Source organism: Pristis pectinata, chromosome 4, assembly GCF_009764475.1.
Source record: "Pristis pectinata isolate sPriPec2 chromosome 4, sPriPec2.1.pri, whole genome shotgun sequence".
NCBI lineage: Eukaryota > Metazoa > Chordata > Chondrichthyes > Rhinopristiformes > Pristidae > Pristis > Pristis pectinata.
In genome coordinates this window covers 29,230,418-29,250,342 of record NC_067408.1, presented here as the reverse complement: position 1 = coordinate 29,250,342, position 19,925 = coordinate 29,230,418, and the positions used below count along the sequence as shown (strand labels likewise).

General features: G+C 39.2%; 1 protein-coding gene across 1 annotated transcript in view; it reads right to left on the bottom strand.

The window, feature by feature from the left end:
* Positions 1-19,925, bottom strand: part of LOC127569183 (polycystic kidney disease 2-like 1 protein) — a 43,408-nt gene that overhangs the window by 6,274 nt on the left and 17,209 nt on the right. The window contains exons 4-9 of the mRNA XM_052013576.1: positions 16,165-16,415; positions 12,335-12,559; positions 11,492-11,720; positions 8,863-9,033; positions 6,571-6,752; positions 5,040-5,160 (exon numbers count right to left, since the gene is read on the bottom strand). Coding sequence (XP_051869536.1) covers positions 5,040-5,160; positions 6,571-6,752; positions 8,863-9,033; positions 11,492-11,720; positions 12,335-12,559; positions 16,165-16,415 — 1,179 coding nt within the window. The remainder of the gene's footprint in view (positions 1-5,039; positions 5,161-6,570; positions 6,753-8,862; positions 9,034-11,491; positions 11,721-12,334; positions 12,560-16,164; positions 16,416-19,925) is intronic.

Sequence of the window (19,925 nt, the reverse complement as noted above, 5' to 3'; positions counted from 1 at the left end):
GCTATTGAATCTGCTTGCTCACCTCCATCAGAATATTCATTCCAAATCACAACAACTTTGCTGCATAAAACAATTCCTCCTATCTCTGGTTCTTTTGCCAATCAACTTAAATGTATTTACTCTGCTTAACTTTGCTATTTTGCAACTGGAAGTATTCATGATTTTGAACACCTCCCTCAACTTTCCCTATAACCTTCTCTGCTTTGAGAACAATCCTAACTTCAACAGTCTTTCCATGCAACTGAAGTCCCTCATCCCTGGTACCCAGTCCAAGCGTCCTCTAATGCCCTCTAAGACCTTGACCTCTAAAGTGTAAATGTAAACAATTCCAGCTGAATAGTTCTCCATTCCTTTCTGATTAAACTCATGAAAATGTTATGTTTTTAGCAGCCTTCTCAACCCATCATGCTGCTTTTGTAGGTGACCAAAATATTCACCAGGTCTTTCTTTTTCTTCACCTCCTTTAAAATTGCGCCATTTTGTTCAATGACCTCTCCTCGTCCTTCTCATATGATTGAATTGCTTTACACTTCTTTGCATTAAAAGTTATTGGCCACCTGTCTACTATTTCAACAGTCTGCTTAGATCAGGGGTGCACAAACCTTTGGGCTTGGATAGCCAATTTTAGTTTGGAACAGAAGACCCTGGACAGACGTCGTTGCTGACACCTCTCTGGGTATGTGCAATGAAACATTTGGTTGCCATCATTTACACAAAATTCTACCTGCACATGGGAATCATTGGAACACTAAAGCAGGTCTTAACCAATTCTGAGACTGCCTCTTTCTCCGATTAGATAGCTTCTTTAAATTTTCATTGTTATTAATCACTTCCACTGCACCCTTGCTGCCAATGCCTTTAGCACCCTCCATCATCTGCCTGGCCTCCTCACTCAGCATTTACTTGACCCTTCTCAACTGCTTGACCATCCTTATAATCTGCCTGACCACCCCCATGCACCATGAGATCCTCTCATCCTGTCATACCCATACCTTCCTGTCAATCCTCTTACTTTTTTTTCCCACTATCATCCAGTCCACCCAAGGTAACGCTCTTCTACTGTCTTTCTCTGTTCATTCTGCGATAGTGTTTAATTCTCACAGGAAGAACCTATCCTACTCTGCACAATGCATAAAGTCTTGTATTTGTAGTGGTGGCCCTCTAGTGGGCCAATCCAAGAGCTGTTGCAGGTCATGTTTCTAAGGTAAAAAAAACTCCTGAAGTCTGTAACTTTGGATGCCATGAAAAATTTGAAACAATGCTACATTAAGATTGTTTGTATGAACACTGTGAATGGCCCAATGTATCCATGTTGGAGTTTGCTCTCCATGGAAACAAATAATTCTGATTACATTTACACACCTCATTTCCATTTTCCTTCAACCACTTTCTTTCATTACTTATCCAATGTTGACATAAATTCTGGCATAACCAATAATTAGGAAGTGAATCACACTGTCTCACTTCTATGCCTGAAATATTTTCCCTATCCTTTGATGCAAGATTAGCTGCAATTGAAATGGAACAATATTTTTGACTGCACAACAATTGGAAGTCCTCTGGTTTTACGCACTCTGTTTCATACTCTTATTTTAACTTGTATCATATTGCACGTAATCCTATGTTGTATTAAAAAACTAGTTTTCAAATCTTCTTGTGTATTTGTAATTCCTCAGACAAGGCAGAATTTTAGGAAATCTGTGTTGTAACCATGGTGAAGATTGAGGGAGAGGTGATGTGGTTGGAAATGATTTGGTGCCTGGGACAGAAGTCTTTAAAAATTTCCACTTCTACTTTTGTCAGTTTCAAGACTGACCCACATTCACACTTTATCCTTCCTATGCTGGTGCCAGGGTCAAGGATGTCTCTGAGCAGTTGCAGAACATTTTCAAGGGTGAGGGCAAACAGCCAGACGTCGCTGTACATGTTGGTACAAATGACATAGGTAGAACAAGGGATGAGGTCCTGCATAATAAGTATAGGGAGTTAGGTAAGAAGTTAAGAAGCAAGACCTTGAGGGTAGTGATCTCTGGATTACTCCTGGTGCCACGTGCTAGCAAGGTCAGAAATAGAAAGATAGGCCAGATGAATTTGTGGCTGAGGAACTGATGCAGGAAGCAGGGATTCAGATTCTTGGACCATTGGGATCTCTTCTGAGGTAGAGGTGACCTGCACAAGAGGGCCGGGTTATACTTGAACGATAGAGAGACCAATTTCCTTGCAGGGAAATTTGCTAGTGCTACACAGGAGGGTTTAAACTAGATTGGCAGGAGGGTTGGTGCATGTGACTCTTAGCAGGAGCAAGTTATGAGACAAAGCAGTAGCCGGCAAGAGCAAGTTTAGTAATCAGGATGGCCAGGGGCACAGTAAAGGGAGGGAAAGGAATACTCAATTAAACTGCATGTATTTCAATGCAGACAAATTCAGAGTGTGGATTGGTTCTGAGACTGGGATGTTATAGCCACGACAGAAACATGGCTGAGGGAAGGGAGCTCAATGTTCCAGGATACAGATGCTACAGGCATGGTGGAGGTACAGGTAAGCAGGTGGGGGGGGGGGGGGGTGTTGCCTTTTTGATAAGGGAGGACGTAACAGCAGTGCTCCCTTATCAAAAAGGCAACTCTAGTGGGGCTATATGATAGACCCCCCCCCCCCCAGTAGACAGTGGGAATTTGAGGTGCAGGTGTGTAGAGAAATTGCTCATAGTTGTAAGAATAATAGGGTTGTGTTAGTGGGAGATTTTAATTGTCCAGTATTGACTGGGCTACCCAGAGTGTTAAGGGCATAGAAGGGATGGAATTTGTGAAATGTGTCCAGGAAAGTTTCCTGAGTCAATATATAGAGGGACCTACTTGGAAGGTGCAATACTGGACCTCCTCTTAGGGAATGAGGTAGGGCAAGTAACTGAAGTGGCAGTCAGGGAGTACTTTGGCTCCAGTGACCATAATTCTATTAGTTTTAAGATAGTGATGGAAAAGGATAGGACAAGTCCACAGGTTAGGGTCCTAAACTGGAGCAGGGCTAATTTTGGGGGAATTAGGCAGGATCTAGCAGAGGACGATTGGGTGAGCCTGTTTGAAGTGAAAGGAACGAATGGCAAGTGGGAGGCTTTTAAGGTTGTGATATCAAGAGTCCAGGGGCAGCATGTTCCTGTTAGGGTAAGGGAAAACCTGGCAAGTTTAGGGAACCTTGGCTGATGAAAGATATTGAGGCTCTGGTTAAGAAAAAGGAGGAAGCATACATTGGGTTTAGGAAGTTGAGGAGGATGAATCCCTTGATGATTATAAAAAAATTAAGAATACACTTAAGAGGGAAATCAGGAGGGCAAAGAAGGGGCATAAAATGGATCTGGCAGGTAAGGTTAAGGAAATTCCAAAGAGGTTCTAAAGCTATATTAAGAGTAAAAAGGGATGAGGTATTTGCGGCATATTAGGTGGATAAATCCTGACCAAATGCATCCTCAGACTTTGCAGGAGGCTGATGAAGGAATTGTGGAGGCCCTTGCAGATATCTACTTCATTGTTAGCCACTGGTGAAGTTGCCAAAGACTGAAAGGAGGCTAATGTCGTTCTGTTGTTTAAGAAGGGTAGCAAGAACAAGCTAGGGAACTACAGGCCAATCAGCGTGACATCAGTACAAAGCCATGCTGACTTCTCCTAATCAGAATTTGTCTATCCAAATGCTGGTAGGTCCTGTTCTTCAGAATTTCCTCCCTTGTTATTCATTATTTATATAAATGATATGGATGCGAATGCACAAGGCTTAATCAGTAAGTTTGTGGATGACATGTAATTAAGGGTGTTGTTGATAGTGAAGAATGTTATCGTAGATTATAGAGGGATCTTGATCAGTTAAGGAAGTGGACCGAGGAGTGGCAAATGGATTTCAATGCAGATAAGTGTGAGGTGATGCATTTTGGAAAGTCAAACCAGCGTAGGACTTATACTATGAATGGCAGGGCACAAGTGAGTGTAATGGAACATAGGGACCTAGGAGTACGTGCATAGTTAATTGAAAGTGGCGCCACAGGTAGACAGGATGTGAAAACTGAGTATAGGAGTTGGGACATTATGTTGCAGCTGTATAAGTCATTGGTGAGGCTGCACTTGCAGGACTGCGTATAGTTTTAGTCACCCTGTTATAGGAAAGACATGGTTAAACTGGAAAGGGTGCAGGAAAGACTTATGAGGATGTTGCCAGGACTAGAGGCCCTGAGTTATAGGGAGAGGTTGGCCAGGCTAGGTCTTTATTCCTTGGAACATCAGAGAATGAGGGGCAACATTACAGAAGTGTTTAAAATTATGAGAGGCACAGATAAAGTGGATGGTAACAGTCTTTTCCCCATGGTAGGGGAGTCCAAAACTAGGGGGCATAGATTTAGGGTGAGAGGGGAAAGATTTAAAAGGAACCTGAGGGGCAACTTTTTCATGAAGAGGATGGTGAGTATATGGAATGAGCTGCCAGAGGAAGTGGTTGAGGCAGGTACAATAGTTTCATTTGAGAAGTACTTGGATAGGTACATGGAGGGGTGGGCTTAGAAGGATATGGGTTGAATGCAGGAAATTAGGACTAGCTGGGTGGGCACTATGGTTGGCAAGGACTGTTTGGGCTGAAGAGTCTGTATTCGTGCTGTGCATCCATCAAATGCAAAGTATCACATCTCATTAGTTTCAAGTGGATATAGCTGATACTCTGCCCTCCATGCTTAAATCAGGCATTTGTTGAAGATACATCTGTGAGTCCAATCTTGTGAGTCTGTTACCTGAAGCCTTTTGATCAGATTATAGGATGCAAATCACTCTCAGTACTTAACTATTCAACAATGCAGATATTTCACATCTGTACAGTGAACAATTGCATTTCAGTTACATAATTCCACATATGAGATAAATAGCCAATGCTGAAAATTCAGTGCTATTTTATTGCCTGTGAATGCATGTCCATAGAAGTAATAAAGCATATTGAATGTAAAATCAGTATGTTTTCTGGGATTAACTATACACGTTATGGACATTTATCACTGATACTGTATAACTCACCAACAGAACAAAGAATAAGCAGAATACAAATGTGATGAAGTAAATAGGCCCAAGGATGTGGTTTGCTTCTTCTATCTCACCAAAATTAAAATCTCCAAGAATAATCCTGAACTGTGTAAAACTGAAAAATGTAAAAAAAAATTCAACATTTACTCCTAATAAACAAAAATGCAAGTTGATTTGGCGTTAAAATCTTTCAACGAACTAGTATTAGAAGGAGCATTAGTTTAGTACACAGAAACAATATGAGCTTCAAAACGTGTAATATTACAATGGAAAGTCACAACTATTTAGTTCCTGTAACCATTCCCTTTCATTGCTTTTCCAAGATTTGCTGAATTTTGATTGATTTGTTTGTGTGTGGACAGTACAGTGGTCTTCGTGGTCGTTTGGGATCAAATATTTCCCAGAGTTTATGTTTTAAGATACAGCAAATCTTTGCTGATATTTGACTAACTGCTTGGTGTATTTGTGATTTCAGTTGTTTTGCTACTGCTGCTGATTTTTAGAAGAGTGAAATTGATCAGTTGAAATACAACTTGTTGGTTCAGTGGATACCTTGATTGAAAGGGACAAGGACCACTCCCAAGCATATCCTGACATTGCTCTCAAAATATTTTACAGGTGGAATTTCTTGTACCAGCAGTTCTAAAAGCATTGCTCTACACAATTACTTTTTTTTGCCAAATATAATAAAATAATCTCAATAAGTAACCAAACTCAGGGATCCTGCTAAGGTGAAGGATAGCTCTTCTTATGTTTGCTGGGTTTTGGCAGGAAGTAGGTATATGGAGATGATACACTCTATAATGACAAGTACCACTGTGACAGCATGAGTAAGGTTCCAGTTTTGATATAAGGTCATTGATCTGAAACTGTTTTTCTCTCCATAGAATGCTGCCTAACCTGCTGTGTATTTCTGGCACTTCTTCTTTTTGAATAAAAGTTCCAGTAGCTTCCTTTGTTCATGCATACTGTGGGTAGGGATCAAATTCTCACAGCATTTTTGTTAAACTATGAGCATTTTGTTCACAATATGCCTCCCATTTCCACATGCCAAATTATATAGAATTTGTTTCTGATTTTCATAATACTTTGAATCATTGCAGTTTGTATTTCACCCCATTATCTCATGTAGTTTATTGGTTAATGATATAATAAAATCCATGACATTAAAAAGAAAAATTCTTATGAAATAAAATGCCAAAGTACTGCAGATATACAGCTGCCCATCAGTATCTGAAAAGGGAAGTTGCCAAATGAGTGAGAACCTTTCACTAGAGCTGAACAAGGAAGCTTAAAGAACTTGCCGTGTATTTCTACATTTTCTGCTTTTCTCTTCCTTTATAATAAATCAATGGCTAGACCACAGTGATGCATACACATTATAGTTCTACTGATCAATAAGCAAGCTATTTAAGGCATTGCCACTTTTCTGACCACTCAATTATAGAAATTCAGAAACAGAATTTATAAGCTAGTTCTATAACTATTCTTTGCAATGTTTATGTAATGAAAATTTAGTACATACATGCAGTTTCCAAAAGTGTGAAAACTTTCCACCTGGGTGCCAAAGATAAGGTAGCCTAATTGAGCATATCCAAAAAACACAATAAAAAACATAACGGCAAATCCAACAATGCCATTGGCACAGCGAGAGAGGGTTGTTGATAGTTGTGTCATAGTCACATTGAAACTAATATATTTGAAAATCTAGAAAAAACAAATTTAAAGTTCCAAATGTGGCATCTTCAAATTGATTTTATCGTCTTCTGAGAAAATGATTTACAAAAACATAGCCTTAAAATAATGCTTATTACCATTAAATACTATTTTTAATATCATATTAATTTTAGCAGCTTATGGAAGTAAAAAGTTTTGTAGTGTATTAATGGAAAATAGTTTTATATCTAGGTAATGTGGAATTCACTTGAGCAACTTTCCACTTTATCATGAGTGTGAAAGTCCTCTATGGTGATTTTTTCCATGTCACCTTCTAAAAATATTTAGTTGTTGCAGATTGTGGATGTTCCTGGCATTGCTATGATTTATTGTTCATCACTAATTGTCTTGAACTGAGGAATTAGAGACGAACAATAAATGTCAGCAATGATGCGTCTGGAGTCATATATAGGCCAGACTCCTGCATGGAGAACTTCTTGGACTTTTACAACAATCTTATTGTTACATGGTTACTGTTACTAAGATTCATACTTTAAATTCCAGTTTCATTAAATTACTTGAATTTTAAAATCCCTAGTTGCCATGATGGGATGCAACACACCTCTGGATCAATGGTCTACATCTTTGGCTGCTGATCCAGGAACTTAATCACTATGCTATCATACCCAATGTGGTCATTAAATGAGCCAGCCTTAGCACAGTGGCAGATAACACGAAGGTTGGAGGTGTTGTGGATCGTGTAGAAGATTGTTGTAGGTTACAATGGGATATAGACAGGATGCAGAGTTGGGTGGACAGATGGCAGATGGAGTTCAATCCAGAAAAGTATGAAGTGATACACTTTGGAAGATCGAACCTGAAGGCAGAGTACCAGGTTAATGGCAGGATTCTTAACAGTGTGGAGGAACAGAGGGGTCTTGGGGTTCAGGTCCATAGATCCCTCAAAGGTGCCGCGCAAGTTGATAGGGTGGTTAAGAAGGTGTATGGTGTGCTGTCCTTCATTAGTCGAGGGATTGAGTTCAAGAGCCATGAGGTAATGTTGTGGCTCTATAAAACTCTGGTTAGACCACACTTGGAGTATTGTGTTCAGTTCTGGTCACCTCATTATAGGAAGGATGTGGAAGCTTTAGAGAGGGTGCAGAGGAGATTTACCAGGATGCTTCCTGGATTAGAGAACATGTTTTATGAGGAAAGGTTGAATGAGCGAGGGCTTTTCTCTTTAGAACGACAGAGGATGAGGGGTGACTTGATAGAGGTGTATACGATTATGAGGGGTATAGATAGAGTGGACAGCCAGCACATTTTTTCCAGGGCGGCAATGGCCAATACCAGAGGACATCCATTTAAGGTAAGAGGAGGAAAGTTTAGGGGAGATATCACACAGACAGTGGTGGGTACCTGAAACACACTGCTGGGGGTGGTGGTAGAAGCTGATACAACAGCGACATTTAAAAGACTCTTAGATAGGCACATGGTTGTAAGGAAAATGGAGGGTTATGGGCTGTGTAGAAGGGAAGGGTTAGATTGATCATGGTGTAGGTTCATATAGATCGGCACAACATCATGGGCCGAAGGCCCCGTACTGTGCTATGCTGTTCTACGTTCTATTCTTACCTCTAAATTGAAAAGTTCTAAACATTTCCAGAAATGTGAGCATATAATTTCAGCTGATACATAAGTGCAGTACTGAGGGTATTGCATTTTCAGAATGCTCTTTTTAGGCTGAAACATTAAACTAAGGTAGTTTCACCTATCTTGGGTAGGGGATCTCATAGAAATATCTGAAAAACAGCAAGTGATCTACATGTGTTCTCCTTTAATACTTCAGAACTACTTCATTTGCTGTAATGTGCTTTGGGACATCCCGAGTTCATGAAAGCATTAATTTGAATACGAGTTCTTTACTGATATAAAACTGCATTAAAATGAAGCCAGTAATTTGTTCCACAGCCTGAAATTGATATGCACGTTACTTGATCTTTAACTGAAGTTTGGTTTTTCAAAGATAACACTGGTCTGAGGACTGGCAGGACACCAGGATGTTAAATAAGCTTAACATCTAGATACTAGGCTATCTGTAAACAGCACTATTCGAATATCCATTTGTAAATCTTTTGGAGGGTAATGTATTGAAAAATACCTTTATCCACGCGATGAAAACAGTGAACGCAATTATGACATTATACCGGTTCTGCCAGTAAGCCAAAAAATAGAAGTTTGGGTATGAGTCAGAGTTCTTCAGAAGTTGCTGTAGTAATAAGCTTACTTTTATTGTTCGAAAGATGTTGTAAAAGATAGCTAGTAAAGAAAACTGAGGGAGAGAAAGATGTAATTAAATCAAAACTGAAGGTGGTTTCAAATTCATTGCTTTTAGAAATATAAAACTATCACAATTTCCTTGACAAAATAAAATTAAGCAACTTTGAGAAGTGAGATGCTGATAGGCATCTTTTACCGGCCTAGAGCATGACTCAGTACTGATTACAACCATTTTCAGAAGTAAGAAAATTAATATTACAATATCACAGTCAGTTAGATAAATGGTTGATGGGTGAGCTAGTCAAGCTTTTTATTATAATGATGGCACTTGATGGGAAAGAGACAAAAAGTATTTCATCTGGCCAGGAATCCCAGGGTATGAAGTTGATTTCAAAGGCTGATGTCACACCTTGCTTGAAGGAAGGTGGTTATGGTAGTCAGAGTTCAACCATTTGCACCAGGCCATGACCATCTCCAACAAAAGAGAGTCTAAGCAGCTAACCTTGACATTCATTGGCATTACCATCACTGGGTCCCCATCATGAATATCCTGGGCGTCACCACTGACCATAAAATCAATTGGAACAGCTACATAAATACCATGACTATAAGAGCAGGTCAGAGGAAGGGTATCCTTCAGCAAGTGACCAACTTCCCAACGTGCCAGGGTCTTTCCATATCTATAAAGCATAAGTCAGGATTGTGATGCAATACTCTCCACTTGCCTGGATGAGTGTCGCACCAACAATTCAAGAAATGCTACACCATGCATGACAAAGCAGCTTGCTTGATTGGCAATTGGAGGAGGGGGGATGTCTCTGATACAGTAAAAATCGGGTGACCATGGGGATAAGCTTTCTTCCTGAACCATGGTTTCTCCTCTACCATTGTTAATACAATTTATCCCCATGTTTTACATTATCAGAGACATCACCCTTTCTCCACACCTGGCAGTTAACAAACTTCTTTTGTCTCCTTCCCAGTTCTGACAAAGGGTCTTCGACCTGAAACATTCACTCTATTTCTCTTCTAACAGATGCACCTGACCTACTGAGTATTTCCAGTATTTTCTGTTTTTGTTTTAGATTTCCAGCACCTACAGATTTTTTGATTTTCTCTGACTTAGAAATGTATTGCTGGTCTGTGATCATTGCTGGGTCTAAATCCTGGAACTTCCCATCTAAGAGCACTGTAGAATAAGATCACCAGAAAGACTGCAGTTGTTCAAGAATGCAGCTCACCACCACATTCTCAAGGGAAATTAGGGATGGACAATAAATATTGCTGTTGCCAACGTGCCTACATCCCAAAAAGGAATTTTTAAAAGTTGAAGAAATGACAATACAATTAGAGCTATGTTTTCACTCAAGGGATACTGAATCAGCTAATATTCTGCTTAAAACATTAATTGTTGGGTAATAAATTTCAGCAGCAGGAGGAAGAAAGAAAGGAAGTATGGTATAAATTTATAATTTGAGAAAGTAAGTTGTGAAGAAAAATGTCAACTGATCAAAGACATTGTGTGGGTCTGGACTTCGCAATCACAAACTAGTTTATTATTTTTGACAAACTCAATTGGTATTCAAATCAAAATGTCCTGCACAAGTCCATTGTGGTGTTTAAATGTACAATCTTCTTTCTTACACGTGAATGAGCCAAGCTGACATTATAAAGAAGAGTCAGAAATAAATCCCAAGAAGGTAAGGAATGGATGGGCTTGGTAGCTAAGTTAATGAAATTCTCAAGATCATAAATCAACATTGATATAGTCATTAATCTAACTAAGAAAGATGTTAAAGGAGGGATTGGAACACTGAATATAATACATATCCTTAAAAAGGACATGCATGGTGAGAACTCATGCAAGCTTCCATGGTGACATCTTTTAACTGAAGGAAATAAACAAATTATTCAAATTGAGAACAGTTTCAGTCACATGGAGCAAGAAGCCATTTGTATCAGTGTCACTGGGAACAAGAGAATGTCATAGAACCCACCTTGTTGAGAGTTAGTGGACTAGAATGGCTATATCCATGGTGAAAAGGCAACAATTTGTTTGAGGCAGCAGAATCTGATGCCAATTGCACTTGGTTATCTTATAAGTGTTATGTAAATATATGGGCACACACTGAAGAAGGTGAAAATAGAGTCAAGGAAAGAGGAAATTAGCTGGGTGGGACTGAAGCAAACTTGAAAACGATCCTGTTTGTGCATTATGAGAAGGAAGTAGCAGAAGTAGGCTGTGCAAGTGTGGGGTCTACATGCAGATGTTCTATTTACTTTTTTTACTTCTGCTTTATTTCATGCATTTAAAATCGTAATGGTAATACTTTGTGAATGCTAATAATACAGTGATAAAAGATGGACAATTGGAACAGGAGGCATTTTTGTATTGTAGCACTTTATGTAGCAGCAATAAGCCTTGTTGGATCTGATAAGCTAGTAGAATAAATTGTTTTATGAATTAAGGCATAAACTATTTTCTTTTCAAATTAAATAACAATACTGACCAGCACAATTAAAAAATCCAGGCAATTCCAAAAATTCTTGAAGTATGAGAACCTACAGGAGTACAGCTCTATGCCTTCTTGGATGATATAGTTGAAGATAAAGAAACAAAAAATAATTTCACAGGCAGCCAGAAAGAAGTCAAATTTAGTAAAATATCTTAGGAGTTTGACTGTGTAAAATTCAGATGAAGTGATGGCTCCACCAGATGCAGGGAATTCTACCAGGAGCCTAGTTTGCAAAAAAGCAATAATATTTAATTATTCTGAATGTACTAAAAACATTTTTACTTATTTGAAATTTAGATCTGTATTTTGGCATGTAAATACAATTCACAATATTTTAATTAAGTCTTGTGCATTCTTGCTGCTTAATGTTGAGGTTTACTCTTGTTATATATTAAATTTAGTTAAGTATTTGTAAACTGAGCTTGAGTTCTGCAAGGACGGTCAATGAAATGTAATTTACAAATAACACTTTGTATGGAGCTACGTCCACAAAATAATCAGCAGGAACCATCATAGCTGGTGCTCTCCATTGAAACTGATACAGTTGCTGAACCTCACTCAACTTAGATCTGGGCAAATTTCTCAACTTGTTAATTGTTGGGAAACTGGTGAAAGTCAGTGCTTCACTCTGGATTCCCAAGAGGAGTCCATCATTAAAGAACAATTGGGAAAATGCCACAAAGATGTTTCAGGAAATTTCAGAAAACTACCAGTATTTCTCAGGAAGATTCAGTACAATGAAACTCATATAAATTTGGCTGCAGTTGAATTGGACATGAAATGACTCTAATAATATACATAAATGAACATTAAATGAAGGAAGTAAATTTCACAAACCTGACAGCACAAAACAAGTTAACATTTGCATTGTAGACAGTAAAATCTATGAAAACAGCTCTACTCCCATGGTCAAGCCAAAGTTTTGACTTGAGGTCTTTAATTATCTTGGCACTGGCATCTTTATTTTTTTCCAATTCGATAATGTAACCACCATTGCTGTATGTACCAATTCTACCCCAGTGCCACAGTTCAAATTCACGATTAGGAACACGATATTTCCATCTAGCAGTACAATGAAAAAGACATAAATCAACAAACCCATTGAAGCAACAGAAGAATCTATATGGTATAGAACCATAGAACAATACGGCACAATACAGGCCCTTTGGCCCACCATGTTGTGCCGACCTTCAAACCACACCTAAGACTATCTAACCCCTTCCTCCCACATATCCCTCTACCTTAAATTCCTCCATATGCTTATCTAACAATCTCTTGAACTTGTCCAATGTATCAGCCTCCACCACCACCCCAGGCAGCGCATTCCATGCACCAACCACTCTCTGGGTGAAAAACCTCCCTCTGACATCACCCTTGAACTTCCCACCCAATACCTTAAAGCCATGTCCTCTTGTTTTGAGCATTGGTGCCCTGGGAAAGAGGCGCTGGCTGTCCACTCTATCTATTCCTCTCAATATCTTGTATACCTCTATCATGTCTCCCCTCATCCTCCTTCTCTCCAATGAGAACAGCCCTAGCTCCTTTAGTCTCTCCTCATAATCCATACTCTCTAATTCAGGTAGCATCCTGGTAAATCTCCTCTGCACCCTCTCCAATGCCTCCACATCCTTCCTATAATGAGGCGACCAGAACTGGACACAGTACTCTAAGTGTGGCCTAACCAGAGTTTTGTAAAGCTGCATCATCACTTCGCAGCTCTTAAACTCGATCCACCGACTTATGAAAGCTAACGTCCCATAAGCTTTCTTAACTACCCTATCCACCTGCGAGGCAACTTTCAGTGATCTGTAGATATGAACCCCCCGATCCCTCTGCTCCTCTACACTGCCCAGAATCCTGCCATTTACCTTGTACCCCGCCTTGGAGTTTGTCCTTCCAAAGCGTACGACCTCACACTTCTCTGGACTGAACTCCATCTGCCACTTGTCAGCCCAGCCTTGCATCCTATCAATATCCCTCTGCAAGCTTCGACAGCCCTCCACACTATCCACAACACCACCGGATCTTTGTGTCATCTGCAAACTTGCTAACCCAGCCTTCCACCCCCTCATCTAAGTCATTAATAAATATCATAAAACGTAGAGGTCCCAGAACCGATCCCTGTGGGACACCACTAGTCACAGCCCTCCAATTCGAATGCACTCCCTCCACTACAACCCTCTACTTTCTACAGGCAAGCCAGTTTCATGCAGTATTATCATTGAATCACATTTATTAGTACGTCAGAACCAACGATAGGAATGAACATGGGGTGCAACATAATCACCCAGAATTTGCCGTGAGAATATTGGTAAAATTATCATTGCTTTTCGTAAGGGTGAAGCAAATCTTTTTAGAATACATACTTGTTCAATCTAATGTGGTAATTCAGTTGTTGTTGGTAATTCCCTGCTTCTCCACTGGGTGGAATATTGCAACATTCTCCATTATCAATCTTTAGAATCAGTGAAATGGAGAGAATTTTAACTACCTGTAGATATTCTGACTTTTAAAAAAACCCAGAAAATGTTATGTTTTTTAAACAAAGTATGACTGTGATTTTAATGCACCAAGCAATAATTTATGCTTAACTGCTCTAGGCCTAAAACTTTTTTGTATGTGAATTCTAAGTTTAACACTTTTGATTTTGTTTAAATTACAGTACTTTATCTGTTAACCTAATACTTATATTTTAAGGCTTTATTTTGTTGTAAAATACAGCATTATGGAAACTTAGTGCAAAGGAGGCTATTTGGTTCTTTGTAAGTATGCAGACAAAAAATTGAACTATTGAACTCACTCCCACTTGCCAATTCTTGACCGGTTGCCCTGTAGGGTACAGATCTTTAAATGCTCTTCCAACGTACCTTTCAAATCGGATGAGTTTCTTCCCCCTCTATCTTTTCAGGTAGGTTGCGGACTCCCACTAGAGTCCTAGATCACAAAATCAATCTGTTTATCCCATCATATCCATGTCAACTCTCTACACTAATCCCATTTACCAGCACTTGGTCCGTTGCTTTCTATGCCTTGGTGTTCAAGTGCTCAACTGGATTCTTAAGTTTTGTGAGAATACCGGCCTCCACCACCCAATCAGGCAGTGTGTTCCAGATTTCAACCAGCCTCGGAGAGAAAAGGTTCTTCCTGTAAAGATGCTAGACGAAGAAACTTTCAAGAATCAAGGACTCTTCATAAGAACTGGAAAGGTGAGAAAACAGGCATATTTTAAAATACAGACAAGGGAAGGGGTGAACTGATGGAACGCCTATGAAAAGATGCAGACTATACTTTTCAACATAATAATTCCTTTAAAAATCAGCACTAAATTGACAAAAAGTGCATGTAAATTGCTACATCACATGGAGGGATTGTTTGGGCCTTGGAAGATGTATCTGCTCTGATGATGAGATTTTTCACACAACTGCCTTTTCCCTAGATCCTGGTCTCAACCTGTTTCCTCCATTTCATGCACTTCTAATCACATCCCAGCTGTTCCAAGCTAGAACAAGGGTAAAGTTCTCCTTGTCCATAAGTTTGACACCACCATCTTCTACATTCTTCAGATGACCTCCAAAATTTCCATCAGCTTCCACAAGATTTAACCTTCACTTTCCCTTCCCCTTTTAGCATTCAAAAAGGACTGTTCCCTCTATGACTCCCTGCTCCACCACTCACTCCCCTTCCTACAGCATTTTCCCACACAACTGGGGGGGATGAAACACCTGCTCTTTTGTTTCTTCCTTTTCCATCATTCAGGGAACCAAACAATTCTTCCATGTGAAGTAGCAATTCACTTGTACTTTTTCCAATATAGTGTTATTACATTCAGTGCTCACAATGTGTTCTCCAGCACACTGGAGAAAACAAATGCAGATTGGTAGTCATTTTGCAGAACACCTCATTTTAGTCTGCAAGCATAGTCCTGACCTGGTCACCTATCACTTTATTTTACTGTCCCACTCTCACCTCTCTAGGAATGAAGGATGAAGTATTATTCAAGTTAACAACAGCAGATAATCTACCCCTTTCTCTTCTCTCCATAAATGTAGCTGTACCTTCCAATTTCAATGTTTCCTTTTTACCTCTTCTGTCTTTAACTGCTGGTATTTAAAGTAATTGTTACCCTGAAAAGTTTAATCTGTTTCCTCTCAGGGACATTTCTCTGCAATTTAAAATATGCTTGTTTTCTCACTCTTTTAGTTCTTACAAAGAGTTCTTGACCTCAAATGTCAGCTCTGTTTCTCTTGATGCTTTGACCTGCTGAATGCTTTCAGCATTCTCCATTTTTTGTTGGCTGTATAAGCCCTGGGTCAATGAAAATGTTCTTGACTGGTATTGTGTTGGGTAAGGACATCAAGCTTTGTGGATCAATGTCATGATACTAGAATGGAGGTATAGATCAGTCACTGAGGCTGCAAGATTTGCTGGTATTCCTGTGCTCCTTTGGCTTTATTTAAATGATCTTGCATGTATGAATCATATTGTGTAATTGTTCAATGTTAAGAACTTTGACACCTTACTGTGCTAAAAACTTATATAAAAATAATGCTTTTGCAGTTGTGTTAAAGCCACTACATAAACTAAGGCTCTAGTTTGTTTTTACTCACATAAGTAAAAATGTAAAATTTCTCTGCAACATTAAAGAAAAATAGACATAGCAAACTTACTCTGATCCAGTTCTATGCCCAAATGGTGATTGGTCCTCAGTTCTAAAAGAATATTCATCATAACAATCTTTAATCAGATCCTTAAAATATTCATGAACAGAACAAGTATTGTTGCGCACTCTTAGTTGTCGGATTTGAGGGCGTCCTAAAAGGATATTTTCATAGAAAATGTAGCTCTGGCCTGGATATAAGGGTTGGCCATTGTACCATTCTTTCCAGTAAAGACTTTCCAACAATGGACCTTCAGCAAACTGTAAATAGTAATATTATTAAATCAATTAATCTATAATGCATGAAAATATTTTTGCTTTAAGTATATTGTCTAATCTTCTCAAATTACTACATCTATCTCCATATCTATATCTCTATACTATGGTGCTCTTCCAATTCTAGAAGTACCAATTAATAATTATATAAAGATGCAGCAAAATTTAAGTTGTTCCTATTGCCATGAAGCTTTGGTGCTAATTTTATTTTTTAAAGACATCTTTATTAGTCCCACGTACATCGAAACACACAGTGAAATGCATCTTTAGCGCAGAGTGTTCTGGGGGCAGCCCGCAAGTGAGTGTTGCCACGCTTCTAGCGCCAACATAGCATGCCCAAAACTTACTAACCTGTACGTCTTTGGAATGTGGGAGAAAACTGGAGCACCCAGAGGAAACCCACACAGACATGGCGAGAACGTACAAACTCCTTACAGACAGTGGCTGGAATTGAACCCGGGTCGCTGGCGCTGTAAAGCGTTATGCTAACTGCTACACTACTCTGGTGTAGATCCAGTGTGTGGTACACAGGGCACTAGCCAGATGCAAACAGTAGGGATCAATGACATTTTTGTCATGTACTCTAAATGAATTAGAATTGTGGAGTTGTTAGCTTTAAAGTGAAGTCACTTTTCGCAGTCTGGCAACTGGTAGCATAAAAAATTAGGAAGGCCAGTCACTATATAAAGGCAACCTGTCCTTTGTTAACTAATAAGCTCTTTTCATTGATGAATGGGGAAAGGCACTTTCTGGAGCACTGTCTGCGTGACTTCAACCAGGACTGGATTCTCTGATGCAATGGTCAGGCACACATGCAGGAAGTCAGCAGTAGAAAATAGTCTTCAACTCTAATAGCAATTGCCACAGACAAATTTCAAACAGCAGGCTGAGCAGGTAAATCACAGAGCCCGGGATCTAGCAGTGGTGCAAGAGAGGAACATTCTCACCAGGACTGCAGAGCCAAAGTTCTTCTTCATATCACATTTTGCATTGCCAATTTCAGTTTCACCATTATCAATCCTTCCCTCCTCTGCCTCTCCTCCATTAAAGTCAGGCCCTTGATTAAAATGAAACCCCTAGTATTTGTACTCATAATTTAAAATTTTACTGGTGCATTCATCCAAAGACTGGCCGCTTCTTCTTCTCCTCACTGCCTAATCTCCTGTGCTGTTATTTTCCCAATCCACATGAGAAAAACTGGTATCCAATTGCTACTATTCTTTTGATAACTTTTTGAAATTTTCTTGCAGATCTGTTCCTCCAAATCATTTGACTATTTGGTATATTTACGTTAGTAAATTAATTTAATAAATAAAGTGTTGGTTGTATGAAGCTTTTAAAATTCTCTCTGTCCTAATTCCTGCTATTTAAAATTACCCTCCTGGATACTTTATTATAATCTGTAAAATATCTTGCTGGTGGGATTGGGTGAAGTGGGGAAGTAATTGTTTAATGAAACTGCATTAACCATCTGCTGTAAAATGCATCGTCCATAATTTTATAAGTTTTGAAGTATCACTGTATTTGTGGTTTATGGGAACGGAAGGTATATTTATTTCCTATTAATCTGACTATGTATATTTCAAGTGTAACAAGATTACAATTTTTCTTCCAATTTTAGCACATAACAAGACAGAGTACAAGGGGACATTCTATCTCTACAAGCTAGATGCGGCCATCATTGGTATGGAATAACAGAGAAAGCCAGGACATAGGACAAAATCTAGAATATCAATGACATGCACCCCCCACCCCCCCTACACAATCTCTGACATCTTGTGTAAAAGAAAGCATACCAAAATGTGCAGCAATTACTGCTGTATGGAAATGAACTTTCTAATGGCTGGACTTTAATTCTACATTCCTGACCCTTCACTAGAATGTTTGAATATCTTCCATTCTTTTGCTTTATTTGACTCAGTTCCTCAGATATCTGCTATTGCTTACACTTGCAGAAATGTGTTAACCTTATTCTCTCCCCATTTTCTGTATCTATCATTATGTCTTGGGCTTTGCAACTATACACACTGTTGGGGCATACCAGAAATTGGCATCTGCCATGGTAGATAGTGACTCCCTTAATACAAGTGAGCAAGAACAGTTGAATGTGCAAAGAATTATCATGGAACATGCCCACAGAAGCTTATGAAGGAGGCAGGGATGCAGATTTAAGAAGAGTGTGCAGAGTTCTGGTGCATGTCATCCATATTCTATATAAACCATGCAGCATGCTGTCACCTCAAGGGACACTAGCTATGCTTTTCCAATTACAATATGTGCCACTAGTAGTAGAATCTCTTCTACTGGGGCTCTCGATCACCATCCCCATTTTCAGCAGACTTGGAGACCAAATGGATAGGTGCTGCTGTTGGATCACTCTGCTGTGGATCAATAAGAATGCTGAACAGCAACTGAAGGTACGATAAGCTATACAATAGGAAGTGAAATAAAAATGGAAAATGCTGGAGACACTCAGCAGGTCAGGCAGCATCTGTGAAAAGAGAAACAGGGTTTCAGTTCAGAGCATTTTCTGTTTTAATTTCAGACTTCCAGCATCTGCAGTTTAAAAAAAAATTCAGTAGGAAGTGAACATGTTTCCATCATTAGAATGGTAGCATGAATTGATTTTCACAGCCCTTCTCAGCTATCTGCCTGCCCCAGTAGCAAAAAAATAAACTCAGCCAGCACGTCCAGCAACTATTAAATTGCTGCAATTTACTACTGGGCCCTCTTGAATCCAAAACTCCAAAAGTCAACCATCACATGCATCTCTAATGCTCCTGACTGTACCAAAGTAGCTTTTCAACTTTCATGTTGTAGTCAGTGGGGCAAGAATAACTTCTGGAGTATTAGAATAGGTAGAAGGGTATCAAAGATAGACAATATGAACCCAAACCAGAAATGGGCAATTGAATAATGCAGGACAAATATGCATTGTGAAACATTTGTGTGCAGAAAATGTTCCTTTAGCAATTGATGATCTTTCAGTATTAGTCGACACAAACATCAGTGTTGATCCTTGTGACACTGTATGTTATAGGATTGAAGTGCTGTGGAAGACTTTGAACATGGCTGTTAATGTAAGGAAGCAGGTAGCATTGACTGAATATCTTTAATGAACTGCTACCATATCAACTGGCTTCAGGAAATTGTCAGAGTACTTACCCTTCTCAGGCTATATCATCAATATCCCTCCATCTGTTGAATGTCCATGATCAGTCATGACTCTATGAATTGCCATTCCCGTCATATAACTTCATGAATGCTATAGTAAAATATCACATATTGCAAGAAGCAATCAGATATTTCCAGGCAGAAGGGGAGTTGCTTGATGATTCCAATAGTCTGATCGATATGGCTTGTAAATGAGCCATGGATTTACTAATAGTTTCCTGAGCCTATGGGACTAATGGGTATGATTTTTTGAGAGGGGTCATGAGTCACCCTTGCAAGGGATAGTCCTTATCTCAAACTAGCCAATCTGTCACATTTACT